Source organism: Malaclemys terrapin, chromosome 1 (assembly GCF_027887155.1).
Source record: "Malaclemys terrapin pileata isolate rMalTer1 chromosome 1, rMalTer1.hap1, whole genome shotgun sequence".
Lineage (NCBI taxonomy): Eukaryota > Metazoa > Chordata > Testudines > Emydidae > Malaclemys > Malaclemys terrapin.
Genome location: NC_071505.1, coordinates 337185713 through 337200585, shown reverse-complemented (window position 1 = coordinate 337200585; position 14873 = coordinate 337185713). Strand labels below are relative to the sequence as shown.

Sequence of the window (14873 nt, the reverse complement as noted above, 5' to 3'; positions counted from 1 at the left end):
AAATGAACATTTCATTTCAACTCTGTTTCCACACAACATTTCCAAGAGTAAATAGCAATCTGAAATATTTATGAGCAAACCCCAATGGCTAAGGAGTGATATAGAATATATTGAGGAACTGGCTACAATGCAACAATCTCCTGACGTGGTTAGGGTCTTGGACTGAACCTTGTTCTGAAAAAAATCACTAATTTGGAACATGATTTGATCCCATCTAAACTGACATGACAGCACCAAGGCTCCCCAACATGGCAGAGATTAAAGGGTAGACTGAATCAGAGAGGCAAGACAGACATGGTAATCTTCCCTTGTCGTTAATGGCCCAAAGAGAGAGAGAGAAAAGCCTGCATAGTTTTAAACGGAACAAAAGTTAACTATCTGTACACTCACTACTCGGAGAAAACATTTGTACAATAGATCAACAGCCATCTTAAAAAATTGAGTCAACTTTCAGTAAAGAAAGAGGTAATACATCTGATACTCCTTCTCCTACACCCCACTGCGAGGGGACACAAAACCAACGCGGCGCAGAGAGGGTTAATTCTTAAAGCAAATCTGTAATTTGAAGAGGTTTTGTGCACTGGAAATAAGCGGTTCTTTCCCTGCACACAGACATATTTAGCAACACGGTCATCTAATGACATATATTTTAATATTAAACAATCACACAAAACCTCACAGTCACTATGACTCAAGAGTATGTGGGGAGGGGGAAGGAAGGAAAATGTTATGATACTGTTTCCAGCAAACAAACCCAGCTTGGGTTTTCTGCTGTGTGTATACTGAGTGGGGGGAAACAGCATATACTAACCCTTGTCCGATCTTCTCAAACCGTGTGTATTTCTTTTTGGGGTCACCCACGCTCACGATACTTCCTTTAAAAAAAGGGGGGGGGATTTAAAGTTCTCGTTATACACCAATGCAAGAGCAATCCATTATGCATCAAGGCCCCAACCGCAAAATGACCTCTGCATGGGTAAATACCTGCGGCTGCACCGGGCAGATGCAGGAGCTGCTCACATGGAGTTCTCTGCAAGATCAGGGCTTAAAAGAGAACTAGTTTGATGGAAGGCCATAAGCTTCATTGTCACCACAGTTAACATGCAGTGGATGCTCATACTTTTCCCAGCAGCATGACTGCCCAGCTCCCTTGCAGGGAGAGGGCAGAGTGTAGAGGATACGGATTTGTATTTAGTAGAGCTGGGCAGAGGAAAGTATTCCATTTCACAGAGGATTTTGATAGCTGGAGATCTGGTTTCATTCCAGTTTGGAACAAAGCCCCCCAAATGTTGAAGTTCTCCATGGAAGGGGACAGAACCCTCACCATGGGGCAGACTGCTTAAGGGGCTGCCCCAGAGCCACACCTTGGAAGACAGGGGGTCCCAGCTGAGGGCAGATTGCCTGGTGGGCTTCCCCAAAGCTACAGACCCTGGAACCCCTGGGGGGATGCCTGGTTCCAAGGCAGTCTGCCTGGCTGGCAACCTGGCAGGAAACCAAGCAGGGTTCTGAGAGAAACCTTCCTGGTTTCTAGAGGACCTTTGTCAAAAAGCAGTGGAGTGTTTTGATTTCAATTTTACTTGTCCTTCCAGTTACTGTCTGCAAAGAGCTTTGATCTTCACAACACCCTTGAGGGGTAAGGAAGTATCATCATCCCCCTAGGAATCAGAGGGGAAATTAAAGCCAATCTTTCCGAAAGCACAGGCAGATGGAAAGAGCCAAAGAGGTGCCATTCTAGGGCTTAATATGGGAATTGAGAACATAAGGGTTTTTCAAAGTTAGTGTCTGCAAGTTACCTGAGCAGTCAGCATATGGTGGGATTTTCACCAGTGCCCAGAGCTGCGCAACACCAATTAGATGCATAGTAGCCTTTGTAGACCACTTTGCATTTAGTAATGAGGCCTGGAAACCCAGTGGCGAGTGATGTAAAAACATGCTATTTTCAGACATCACTGGGGTGCGGCCAAACCACAGGATCTGGGGCAGACAGAAGTAATGGAGAGGAACAAGGGGGCAGCCCAACTACACAAACCGAGAATTGAAACCACAATTATAGAAATGACCCTTGCTCCTTGAGGATGAACTGCTGGGCAAGGGTTCAAGAAACCTCTCTTCAAGTGTAAGGCATGGGCCTTGGGTTCAGACTGTAAGTTTGATAACTGCTAGAGACGGGTAATGACAGGATTTAGGAGGAGTTGTGATATTATTAAACGTTGGCCTTAATCTCTGCGTCAGTGTCCTCATCTGTAAAATGGGATAATACATCCCTGCCTCACAGGAGGTTGGCAAGATTAGTAAGGTTTTCAAAGTGCTGCATATGTGCTAAAAGTTCTTAAAATTTTTCTATATTTGTAGTTGCAAGAAAAGCTGTTAAACTTTGCCAGAAGCTGGTAAAGGGTGATGGGATGGATCACTTGATGCCTACCTGTTCTGTTCACTCTCTCTGAAGCACCTGGCATTGGCCACTGTCGGTAGACAGGATACTGAGCTAGATGGACCTTTCGTCTGACCCAGTATGGTCGTTCTTATGTTCTTAATTATGTTTGCAGGAGCTCTAAGTGGTTGTCAGAAGACCCATCTATGAGCCAACTTGAACCCCAGTATGAGCAACTCTGCTCACTTCAATAGAATTACACTGGGGAGACAATAGATGGCAAAGCTTCCAGCAAAAAACCAATCTTGCAGCTGCCAGAAGGTGTTGCTAAAGGCACCAATGTGAGAAAATTAACACAGTGCAGAACACGTGGCCCTTTAAAGCAGATCCAGCGAGGCTGACACATTTATACAACATAGCTGTAGTGACTTTGCAAGTGTTGCACTCACATTACCTTAAATTACTCAAGTGATTCCATTTAGTAGCCTTTTGTTACACAATAGTCACTCCTTCGCTCTTTGGGGCCAAGGAGTGTCTTTTGGCCCTGTGTTTGTGCAGCACCGAGCACACTGGGGTCCAGGTCCGTGACTGGGGACCATGGTAATACAAATAACAGTAATCACAGAAATATAGGGCTGGAAGGGACCTCGAGAGGTCATCTACTCCAGCCCATTGCGCTGAAGCAGGACCAAGTCAATCTAGATCAGCCCTGACAGGTGTTTACTCAACCTGTTCTTAAAAACTTCCAATGATGGGGATTCCACAACCTCCCTTGGAAGCCTATTCCAGAGCAGGACTTCCCTTATAGTTAGAAAGTTTTTCCTAATTGACTTCAGAGGCGCTACCCTAATTTATACCAGCTGAGGGGCTGGTCCTGGGTTTCATTAGGATTCATATTTGTATTACAGTTGATCTGCAAGTTATGTTGTATTGTCTTGCATGTTTAAAATTTGCTTGTGCCAACTGAGTCCTTAAAAGTCAGAGGTTGGGGACCTTCACGATAGCAATTTTACCCAGGCATTTAAAGGGAGCAGGGCCTGGTAAAAGCTTGTGTTTAAGGGAGTGGGAATTTTAGTGAGGAAAGTCCCTTTTATTTGGTTTTGTTGGGAAGATGGGAGGAGATTTTCCGAGGGTTGCTGGTGGTCTCAGCTGTACTGTATTGCCAATGATAAAGGCACCCACAGTACCAGAATGCTTTTAAAATGTTACAAATAGAAAGCAATTGTTGAAACCATTTGGAGACATGCTGGAAAGCTGGGCCTATATTTTCCAAAGCAACCAGTAATTTGGGGCATCTCGATTTTTGAGACCCCTTACCACGGCCTGATTTACAGAAAGTGGTGAGTGAGCAACCGACCCGCTGACCATCAGTCCCCTTCAAAAAGGTGCCTGCCTCATGTAGGGCACCAGTCACTTTAGGCCATGGTATCTATGGGCAGAGAGCAATGAGGAAGTTTTCTAGCTGATCCTTTTGCTGATTTTATTTAGGGGTTTTTTTGGTGGGGTTTTTTTGAATTGTAGTCACGGTAATAAGCTTTGCTCACCTTCAGCCTAACAGAGTTAATTATAATTATCCTAGAGTTGAGAAAAAACAACATCTAGGTTGGCTTCAGCTTTCACACAGGAAAAAAAATATATATATGTATATATTCAGGGCCTAATTGCCACAGGGTTTGAGCATCTGCAGCTCCCATTGGGCTTCACTTGCAATCATCGTGCTCAGCATGCCTGAAAATAAGGCTCTCGGTGCTTAAATTTGCACTTGAATTGGTCACTGAATAACACAAACATTGAGTCATAAAGTGAAGTCTGAAGTGAGAAATCTCAGAATGTAACTGTCACAGGATCTCTGCTTAGTAAGGATTTGGGAACAGAATTTGCCTCTAAGCCACCAAATAAATCAGAATATGGATTTTAAAAGATGACATACTTAATTTTTCCAAGATTTCTTCGTCTGACATCTTCGGCTTTTTCTTCTGTTTCTCTGTATTCCTGGTCATTGTGTCAGGGGATGTTGTGTTGTTTTCAGAGGGTGAAGAGATAGGCGAGGTGGCCACATCTCTGGTAGGAGGTGGTGGAAGGGGCTCTATCACAGAACGGGTGTATACCTTTGTGTGGGGGGAGAAATATGTTTTATTAAAGGAAGATTAAAAATAAAAGACCTCTATGCACTAGACGTATGTCCTTAGCAGTAGCATGTGCCAAGCAATGAAAGAAATATTACTACAGTAAGTAGTATTACTACATTAAGAGCTCCATGGCTGGATGCATGGAGGCTGCTCCATTAAGCTGCTTTATGAAAAGGTATGAAGTAATTTACTCCTCCCCCAGGACAAGGAGGAAGTAATTATGGGTATGCCTCCACTTTGAGTGGGGAGTGTGCTTCTCAGCTCAAGGAGACACACTCATGCTAGCTCTGATCATCTAGCATGCCAAGAAGAGCAGTTTGGCTGCAGTGACGTGCAACGGGAGGGATAGGTGCTCCAAGTATGTCCGCATCTGAGACCATAAACACGTATTTGGGGAGGCTAGCCCCTCCATCTCCTGCCACCCCAGCCATATTGCTATTTTTAGCAATGTCTCCAATTTAGTATGTCTCCTCGAGCTAGGAATCACACCTCCAGCTCAAAGTGTAGACATACTCTGTGACTCTGGGTCACAATTTGTTCTCAAGTATGTTCCTGGCGCAGTGCAGTTGTGCGCCACCCCTTTCCCTGGCCAGACTAAAGTTGCAGTCTAGCCCAAAGTGGTGAAATCTGTAGGAAGATTTCTAGCTGGCTCACTGATTTTGTGTGTTCAGGTCGTGGAGCTATCACTGGGGGTGGAGCAGCATCATCCTCGTCATCTTCATCTTCTGAAACCGGCGGGACTGCAGGGGTCTCGGATACAGCCTTCACATTCTGCATTTTGGTTAAAAGACAAAAGATACCCTTTGGAGTCCCAGAATTTTTTAAATCACTCCTCACAGAAATGGAATCACGCTTCTAACATTCAATCCCTTCAAAACACAACAGGAATTATCAGCAAACGGGTTTGACAAGAAACCGTGGTCAGATCTCTTGGACTATGCTATAAAGTGACAATTTGATGTCCTACGCGTACAAACACTTAAACCCACTAGGAAATTTATGGAACTATTCACATGAGCACGTGGATGTTTGCAGGATCAGGCCCTAAAAAAATCCATGAACCACGTTTCTTGGACTCTTGAAGGCTTGCTCAAACATTCCCTGTTGGAGAGTGATGCACACTGGAGGTGTGGGAATCAGGGGGTAATTTGAGATGCATTATGCAGCAACGCCTCACTATCAGATATTTCTGGTTGCTTATAGAAATAGTATTGCATCATAAATTACTAGCTAAGGCTCCAATCCTGAAATGTCCCTACAGGGAACCTGTTACAAGCTTAACCAACACATTCCATTTCAAGTAAGTTTATCAGAAGCCCTCACTTAAAAGAGACGCCTGCCCAGAAATTAGCATCATGTGGGTGGAGAGTTCCACTGGGTATAGTTTGACCAAAGGTGTGTAGGAAAGAAGCCTGGGAGACACACTGAGTAAGAAGCTGGCAACTTAATCCTGAAAATAACCTAGAGAGATTTGGGGTACTGACTGGAAAGAGTAGTTGGATGCTGAGAGCCAGAACATTGTCCCCTGTTTGATTCATTCTCAGGGGAACAGGATTTTCTGCATTCCTTGTAAATAAACAATGTTGCAAAATACCAGACTCCATCACTGACTTCTATTCCCAACTGGAACAGCCCCAGGGCCTCGAACTTTGACTAGCTGCTCAGATCAACAGGGGTATGAAGTGTCATCGAAGGTGATGAAGCTTTACACATGGTCAGATTGCAGAATGAGGCTAAGTCAAAACTATACTTTGCTACATGATTTTTTTTCATTAAATGAAAACCACAAAGCCAGATAAAAGTGACTGCAACTGCACATGGCTGTATGAAGAGATTGATCTTTAGAAGCAGGAAAAGCTTGTTTCCACATTAAAGACATCCGTGCCTCAGTTTCCCCTCTATAACATGGGGATAACTTAAGCTCATGGCATACAAACAAAAGACAGAGTATTTTATGTTTTTTTGTCTTTCTGGAAAGTTGCAACATAACTACTTTTATTCTTAGAATCCAGAATGATAACACACAGTAAGCAAAATCAGAGATAGACAAAGCAGGCTGCTCCATAAGACAGCAAGGCACAACTCACCCCACCTTGTTCTAGAATTGTTCTCTGCAGACTGATGACTGATTTTATGCTTCCTTGCAGACCCCCCTAATTTATGAGCAGGAGCAGGAAACACCCCACACCACTCAAAGTGATAGCTTGCAATTCCAACAAGTTTTTCAGTGCACCACAATAATAATATTCTTTCATCTGACTAGGCTCTAGGTGCTCCAGGCAGGGACTGTCTCTCACTGCACATTTGTAATGATCAAAACTGAATTTCACAGGATAGAAGTCAGTTTGATCTAGAGATGTGTCTAGGAAACAAAATTTTGGATGTAGATCCAAACTGCATAGTTCAGGGGTGTTTGGCTCCCATGTTTTGGTTCAGGTCATCTAAATCTGATCTAGTACAAAGTACATTGCAATTTTAGGTAAGAGACTTCCGATTTTAGGACTGGACTCAACAACAGTATGTCCAGATCCCATATTTTATACAGCTCCTGCAGTGTGGATATCTGACTTGTTTTTAATCTGGTCTATATGTGCTTAATACCTATGTCCCTGAAAGCAGCACGATTTATGCGTAAAATGTTCCCAAATCAAAGCAACTAGTGGTGACGTGCATATCCAAAACCTCATTATGAAATATACAGACTCCCCGCTGTGCCAGCAGGCATCCACCTCCATGATCATTAGCATTTTTGTCCTGTGTTATAAGCAGTGGCCTTACTCCTTTTACAAGAAAACCATGTAAAAAAAATGATTAAACAAAAATACTCAAACTGATGGATCTGAAAAGTGCCCCATCCAGGAAAATCCAGCTAACTCCATGTGTTGGAAGAGCGCTCTGTAGAGCAAGCAGTTTCTCTCTCCAGCAGATGGTTGGCATCAGGAAAAGTACCTGCCTGACAGCTCTGGAGACAGAAGTTTTCTATTTAATTGTCAGAATGGGTCCTCTGGCAGAGATGGTGGCAGCAGCAGTGTAAGCTTCTCACACACACATGTGGCTTGGAAGGGTCAGTTGTGAGTGTCTGCCGTTTTTTAAATATGTCCAGGCTCTCCCTTAGGTTCTTGGAAGTCCTATGCAAAGTAAAGCATGGCAGACATCCATAACTAGCATACCGGTCTGGGCTAGTGGAGGGGAAGGTCTGACAGCTAGGCAAGCCAGAGATACCTGCCATTAGGGGACGTAGGAGGGTTTTAACAACAGTAGGGGTATGGGCAGAGTTATCGGGCACTTGTCATTAGTGAGGATGGCCGAATAGGAGGAGAGTTTACACATAGGAGGGTGCTGATTCCCCTCCCACATTTTTTCCAGAAGCAGCAGGGGTGGTGTACAAACCACAGTAGGTCATTGAGCGGTGAGTGCTCAGAAGAGATACTCCACAGAGCAGAGCCCTTTGCCCCACCAAGTATCACATGCCTTCAACCAGTCTGATCTTGAGGGGACAAAAAGTGGTTCGGTCTCCAGACACCTTAATCTCTTGCTTCTCTGAGAAGATGACCAACAATGGAGCACTGATGGTATTTTTTGTGACTAGGACACATGTCCCACTTGGAATTGAACCAAGTCTATCAACAGTCATCAGATGATAATGATCTGGGACAGATCTGAATAGGGCTCTTAGAGAATAAAGGGCTCCTTCTTCATTTACCATTCTCCTGAGTCATCATGTCACCCAGCTACAGCTGACGGTAGTTTTCAGGCCTCAGATTTGTTTTGTAGAGAAGGCACGCTTCAAGTCTAGAGTTTTTCCCTAAGTGTGGCAAGTAAACAGACAGGCTCACTACTTCTTTACCAAAGATATTATTAAAAATGGCGACCACACCTGTGATTAGTACTATCCCCCCCCCTTCAAAAAAACCCACCTTTTCCAGCAGATTCTCTCTCTGGGACAACCCTAAGTGACGGGAATAGATCATGGGCAGATTGTTAGCATAGCTAAAGCATGTTGCTGTGCCAACAAAACAAGCGTTGGCAGAAGCACCACACTGATTTTAATAACCAGAGTAATAAATAACACGGCTCTGGGTACAGGTTAACTTCCTTTGCACTGTGTTTGTTATTGTCTCACCTGCTGAGAAATGAGACTGGCTTGTTCTCACCTAAACGGATGGCTGAGATCACTGTGGCCTTGGCTCTATATCCTTACAGTGATACCATATTCTCCAGCAGCCGTCAGACACTGTCCCCTGCACTGATGCTCTGAAAGGTCTGTATGCCACCGCTTTCCATATTATGGTCAGGGTTGGGTCCAAGCCATGAAATTTGGATAAAGATCCACACACTTTCCCAAAGTTAAAGGATAAGGCTACCAGATTTAGTGTTGTGGATCAGGCTCAATATTGATAGGTCCTATGTCAGTAATACATACAGGATACAGTATCTATATGGATCTATAAAGCCTTTTCAAATCTGATAGAGAGTCCTTATTTCTATGTATTCATAACTGAAAAATAATACACTTCACAATCCCTTCCTACATAAGGGACACAGTCAACAAACAAAAACCAAAATCACTTCTGCCTGAATTTTTTTTAAACTTACTATTGATAGAAGTGACACTCTACACTAACTATAATAAAGACTGGTAAAAACAAATGTTCTCTATTTTTCCAGTTTCCTTTGTGTATCTGAGCAAACTTTGTGTACAGTCAATTTCACAGTTTCCCTGTATTGTCATTCTCCTATTTGTGGGGTGGGACAGAAATGGGACAAATATATATTTTTTTTAAGTGTGACTGTAAAAACCACAAAAATTAGCAAGGGCTATTCACGGAGAAGAACAGAACCTGAAACTACTTTTATTTATTATTTTGAAATACTATGATTTTTAAATCTAGTCTTTTACTTTACAAAATAGTGACTGTATCAACGTGTATATTTCCCCTGACCCACCACAACGGTTACACTTGTCCTCATGCTTTAGGTTCGTTTTTAGTTTTGATTGTTCAGTTTTCCACCAGTTCCTTAGAGCTGGCAGAGAGACAATAATATGACAATATTAAACCAAAGTTACATGTGTAAAAGTTCGTAAGTTTAACTGACCTTAAGTCTCCAGCCTCCCTCATGCATTCAAATACTGAGGGGCACTTGCTTTATCAAAATTTGAGGGCCTAATTCTGCAAGTCATTGAACGTTACCTGAGGAGGTTCTGACTAAAAAATTAGTAAGATAAGAGCCTTATCTTACTCACAGAATCAGGCCCCAGGTCAACAGCCTGGCAAGATGACAGCTTCCGGCTTCCTTAGTAGATTGTTAGCACAGTTAAACAGTTTAAGTTACTAATGACAGACATATTTTTACAAGAGGAAACAGTGACAAAAGCTTATAATGCAAGTTTTCCTTTTCCTTTATAAGGCAGACCCAATCAAACATAGTTGGATAAGGATGCACCGCCTCTGGATGAAGTGTCAGCAAACTCGCTCCAGATAAAGGTATTGTAGTGCGGAAATACAAGATGATGATGGAGCGGTTATATTTTTGTAAATGATTTTATTAAATCCTTTTGTGTTTGCTTACTTAAAAAAATACCACACACACACATACCCAATGTCCGACAAATAGCAAAACTTTTAAATTGTATCTTCTCAGTAAAAGGAGGTGCTGAACGTGTGCTGTAATGGTTGGAGTACAGGTCAAGAAGAGAGAAGACCTTTCATTTTATTTGTCAAGATTAATTTAGTTAATCATCAACAGTGGTTCACTAATCAGACCTTGCATGCTAATAATTAAATTTGGTCAGATCATAAACATTTATTGATACCTGATAAAAAGCAGGCTGGCTTTCATTTTCCAGATTATTTTTGCATAGGAGAAACTGCTGTTCACTAATATAGAGTCCAGAAATAGATCTGTTTCTGTGAGCGCAGCAATATTCACTAACAAAAATCACTTGGAATATAAAGCAGTAAACTCAATAGCAGAGAGTTTACAGGAAAAGGGAAAGAAACACTTGTAGGCCAGAATGACAGGCACCCCAATTTATATCAATTTTTAAAAATTAAGATGACAATTAATACTGCTTAGCAGTGTTCCCTCTAATTTTTCCCACACATGTGCGGAATGAATTTTCTATGTGCACCAATATGGAGGTGATGTGTAACGCCTTCATATTGGTGTACATAACAAAATTTATGTGGCAGGAGTGGGGCCGAGGGATTCAAAGTGTGGGAGGGGGCTCAGGGCTGGGGCAGAGGGTTGGAGTGTGGGGGGTGTGAGGACTCCAAGTTAGGGTGCAGGCTCTGGGGTGGGGCTTGAGATGAGGGGCTCAGGGCTGAGGCAGAGGGTTGGGGTGCGGGCTCTGTGTGGGGCTTAGGGCTGAGGAAGAGGGTTGGGGTGTGTGGAGGAGTGAGGGCTCTGGCTGGTAGTGCAGGCTCTGGACTGGGTCATGGATGAGGGATTCAGGGGCTGGAGCAGGGAGTTGGGGGGGGGGCAGGGATGAGGAGTTTGGAGTGAAGGAGGAGGGTCCGGGACTACAGCGGGGGAGAGAGAGGACTCTCCCCCCGTAGCAGCTCCGGGCTTGGGCTTATTGGGGCTGGGCGCTTCTCTGGGCCACAGCACAAGTGAAGTGGAGCGACGGGCCGCGGGGCCCCGTTGAGCATGGGCCCGGCGCCGTGGCGCCAAGACAAACCCAGCACTGTCCGGGCCTGGCTGGGTCGGGGGTGCCCCTGCAGGTCCAGGGCTGGGGGAGAAGCATCTCTCCCCGCCACAGCCGTGAGCGCCTGCGCAGCACTTAGTAGGCTGCTGCACGGCCATGCAGCTCTCAGCTTAGAGGGAACTTAGCTGCTTAGCCACATTTTGGGTAGCCTAGAAGTGAAAGAGGATGTTTACATTAAATATAAAAATGTCTCTACAGCTATACTTTTATTTTATGCACATTTTTAAACTTAAAATTTAAGAAATATATGAGGTTTTTAAGGCCCAGCTTGACAAAGCCCTGGCTGGGATGATTTAGTTGGGCTTGGTCCTGCTTTGAGCAGGGGGTTGGACTAGATGACCTCCTGAGGTCTCTTCCAACCCTAATATTCTATGATTTTATGATTCTATGGAAGAAACATTAATAAAAAACAAAAAGCTCACCAATGTATTTGATGAACCGTACTCCTCTGCAGATTTATCTGAAAACAAAACAGAACAGATACAATTGGAATTATTATAAATTACTTGGATTGCTGCCCAAGCGTGCCAGGCACTGCACAACCTCATAGTGACAGTCACTGCTCCTAAGAACTTTCAAGCTAAACAGAGGGTAGGGGAAAGGAAGTATTATCCCCATTTCACAGATTGTGAATCATGGCACAGAGTGATTAAGGGGTTTAAGTGACTTGCCCTGCTTCACACAGCAAGTCTGTGGCAGAACCAGGGATTCAACCCAGATCTCCTGGGTCCCAGTCCAGTGCCTTAGCCACAAGACTCCAGACTGGCACACTGAGCCCCATTAATACAAATGGAAAACTCAGAAGTGCTCAAAGGTGTTTTTCTTCAATCTCTGGTCTCTAAAGAATGCAAGGTTTGCAGATGATCAGGAACAGCTTAGCACTTAAAAAAAAATTTAAAAGGGCAGAGTATTGTGAAGCAGGCTTAAAGTATGGTTCCAGATGTAGATATTCCATGTTTTTGTCCCACTACTAATGTGACACCTTTTGTTCAGAAAAGTCCAGAAATGCTTTCCAAGATATACACATCACTTCACCCAGCACTGGAATGCAGCCATCTCAGATGCTGAGCCACCACCAGGGGTGTTTGGTGGGTAACAAGCCTGTGACCTTAGCTGGTAGCAACAGCAGGTTCTGATCCTCTATGTAAGCCAGCCCCTACTGTAGGTGTAATACAGGTAGCCAGGGCCTTATGCAGGCTTTTCTAGAAGGGTAAAAATGACAGTGAACAAAAGTCTGTGCAGAAGAAGTCAAGAAACCAAGGGACTGAGCACGAAGCACACAGACACCAGCAGGGGAAGCTATTACAAATTCCAAGACATTGCTTGCTTCTTTGACCAGTTTTGAAAAGAGGCCCCAGAACCACGACTTCCCCAGCCCCAACCTCACTGCCCCAGAAATGCATTAATCATTTCAAATCCAATTAAGTTTAAGAGAACACGAGGCTATTTTTCAAGATTCCTGACTTTTTTTGGGTTGCTACCTATGAGTGATATATGGCTTGGAACTTGTCCAGGTTCCTCACATGCCAAGAAAAGTTTCTGGAGGAAATTAGGGGTGACAAAGGTTAGCGAGTTCACCTGTGAGATAAGGAAACAAGAAATTTAAAACTCTGCAACCACAATGGGGACAAATTCTCTGCTCCCTGGAGTAAAAAGGTGCAATCCCCTGGAGCTATGTCCTAGGGCCCTGAGCTTAAGACGCCTTCATCATAGTGTACACAATGCATCCCTCTTAAATCCATCCTGAAACTAAAGCTGGTGCAGAATTTAGCTGCCCTCTTACTAAAGGAAGTCTCTGACTGGGAGCAGATCTGCCTGTTAGTTTCTAGGTGTTGGTTTTAGCCCATAAAGCACTATGTGTTTTGGGGCCTGCCCAGCTTACAGACTTCCTCATTCACAACTGCAGCACTTTGGCAAAAGGATTAGAGGAGATATTCAAGCTGGATTTCAAAGGAGAAAGGCTGCTGGCAGAGCAGAAGAAAAATCACATTTCTTTTGTAAAAACAACTCTCAAGGTGTTTTGGCATTTGTTTGTTTATTTTAATTTTTAAAAGAAAAATCACAAGGACTTATCAGGGAGTCACACTCAATAATGCAGAATCGGAGATTTACCACATACCTGTGAAACTCATGTACTTCTGACTGTTGGAGGTCTTTTTGGAATTGTAGAATTCTAGCACGTCGAGCACGGCCTGGGGGTTTTTCTTCTGCTCCGATTTGGTGATGTTGGAGGTCTGCAATAACCGAGCCCACTGTTCTGGCATACCCTGTTTGAGAATTCCAAGCAGTTACCACCACACTCTCTTGGATGCAGTCTACACTCAGCCTAAGGTTGTTTAAAACGTTTAGTTCAGCCACTCAGTTTCTGGGATTTTTCATTGTATGCGAGAGGGCTCATTGGATTAACCCCTTCTCATCGCCCAGCAACCTAGGTTTGAAATCTAAGTCCAGATACTGCAATCCGATCCATGCAGGGAAATCCTCATGCTCATGTGGCATTTAATTGAACTCACCAGGCTCTGAATAGCCCCGTAGCTCTGAATCCCAAAGTTCAGATCCAGCTCCCAGAGTTCAAAGAGGAAGAGGCAGACCCAGTGTTTTGGTTCAGTAAGTCTTCTATGCAATATAAGAAATGTACTATTATGTGACTATCCACTTGCAAGAGGACTATCATGGTAATTTAGATTGTAAGCTCTTTTACCACATATCTGCGCAGCACCCAGCACAATCGGGGCTTTGATCCTGATTCAGGCCTCCTGGTGCTATTGTAATGCAGTATTTCGATAGGCACCAAATCATGTTTTGGCCCAGTGCTGGATGTGACCCTGTGGTAATTCTAACAGCATCTAATGGAGTGTCTCCCAAACATTAAAAACAGAATTTCAACAGAGAAACATGGCTTTAGCCACAAGTGAAATAAATTTGGCGACCACATTCGTCAAGCTCACAAAAGACACTGAATAATTTGGTATTATTGTTTTTCATACCAGTGTGTTAGGGACTTTACAGACTGGCCTCAAGATATGGCTCCTCCCGCCTCAACAGCTAGTCTACATTCAAGAATAGATTGGCGGATCTGCTAGTCAGATGTGACAAACTGTTGCATTTTGTATCAGAGGGGTAGCCGTGTTAGTCTGAATCCGTAAAAAGCAACAGAGGGTCCTGTGGCACCTTTGAGACTAACGGAAGTATTGGGAGCATAAGCTTTCGTGGGTAAGAACCTCACTTCTTCAGATGCAAGTGCATTTTGCATTTTGGTTAGCTCAGGAGAGCCCCAGAGGCAGTCATACGAACTACTACTGTAAGCAAGATTACAGCATAACCTGGCCTCCCAATATTCTGCACATCAATTAAAAGGATAATGCGAAATAGATGCCATTAGTTTTAGGAAAGCACATGTCGCATACTAGCATGAGTTTTTGTGGGGAGCTGACTGCTTCCTAAAGGAGAGGTCTGGAGCTCAGTGAGACATAACTGTCAGGGACAGATTAACCTTCTCTGTTGCCCTGGCCCAGCAATGCGAAAAAAAAGCTGGTTCACTGTCCACTTCAACTAAGAACAGGTAGTAAAAAACTGGCCCACAGACCATCTTTCTGGAGTGTACTGGTGCCAGGTTTGACAACCAGGCAAAACGTCCAGTAACCAGGTTCCATCCTTAGAGGTT

General features: G+C 43.8%; 1 protein-coding gene across 4 annotated transcripts in view; it reads right to left on the bottom strand.

Moving 5' to 3' along the window:
• The window catches only part of PAK1 (p21 (RAC1) activated kinase 1), a 115024-nt gene that overhangs the window by 30808 nt on the left and 69343 nt on the right, over nt 1-14873 (bottom strand). For all 4 annotated transcript variants that reach the window (XM_054015805.1, XM_054015803.1, XM_054015806.1 and 1 more), the window contains 5 exons: nt 13329-13476; nt 11632-11669; nt 5155-5271; nt 4302-4479; nt 812-875 (listed from right to left, as the gene is read on the bottom strand). In XM_054015805.1, coding sequence (XP_053871780.1) covers nt 812-875; nt 4302-4479; nt 5155-5271; nt 11632-11669; nt 13329-13476 — 545 coding nt within the window. The remainder of the gene's footprint in view (nt 1-811; nt 876-4301; nt 4480-5154; nt 5272-11631; nt 11670-13328; nt 13477-14873) is intronic.